Here is a 737-nt window from a genome sequence, read left to right on the forward strand (position 1 = left end):
GTTCGATACTAAGACAACCAAATCGGTTGGCGATTTGGACTGATTTTTGAATAATTCAACTGTTTAGATATTATCAATCTAGTATTAGTTGAGAGTAGCCGACGTTCCTCTATAAGTATGTCTTAAATGTAATTGATGACAGGTGTAAGATGTTTTCGGTAAACCTTCCACCGAGTAAATTCAAGTTCGCCTCTTTTAAGTCTATGGGCTTCCCTTTCTCTCTCTAGACTCGGCCTTGGAATTATAATCGAAAACGGAAATGGCTTCAGCAAGGCGGAAAATGTTTGACTGTGGGCTCTGCCAACGGAATCTACACCTCCCAAATGCATAAATGTGACAAGGACAACCCTCTTCAGCAATGGGTTTTCACGCGATTCAACGAAAGGGGGCTCGCCTATGAAGACTTGGGTGATCACACTAAAGTTCAATCTGACGAATGAGGTCCCGTAAAAGGGAATCAGAAACACATTCCCGAGAGATTGGCGGATAAATCTTCTCTCCCATCTCTTGCATTTCAATCTACTTCTATGATGATTAAGTTTCAAAAAGAATCCGTTTTGCGACCGTACACCGCAAAAACTTAATTGTGCCTTATTATCCCTTATGTGATTGACATGTTAAGCGTTACAAAGTGTGTACTTAGTAATTTTTTAAAGCACCTTTTGTTACTTAAATATCAATGTTACTAACGACTTGTTTTGCAATATACACTCCTTCCGTCATGAGAATGGATCAGC

General features: G+C 39.6%; 1 protein-coding gene across 1 annotated transcript in view; it reads left to right on the top strand.

Annotated features, from left to right (window-relative positions):
• The window catches only part of LOC131886699 (polypeptide N-acetylgalactosaminyltransferase 5-like), a 4,541-nt gene extending 3,804 nt beyond the window's left edge, over window positions 1-737 (top strand). The window contains exon 6 of the mRNA XM_059235100.1: window positions 228-737. Within this exon, the coding sequence (XP_059091083.1) occupies window positions 228-440 (213 nt within the window). The 3' untranslated portion in view covers window positions 441-737. The remainder of the gene's footprint in view (window positions 1-227) is intronic.

Source organism: Tigriopus californicus, chromosome 9, assembly GCF_007210705.1.
Source record: "Tigriopus californicus strain San Diego chromosome 9, Tcal_SD_v2.1, whole genome shotgun sequence".
Lineage (NCBI taxonomy): Eukaryota > Metazoa > Arthropoda > Copepoda > Harpacticoida > Harpacticidae > Tigriopus > Tigriopus californicus.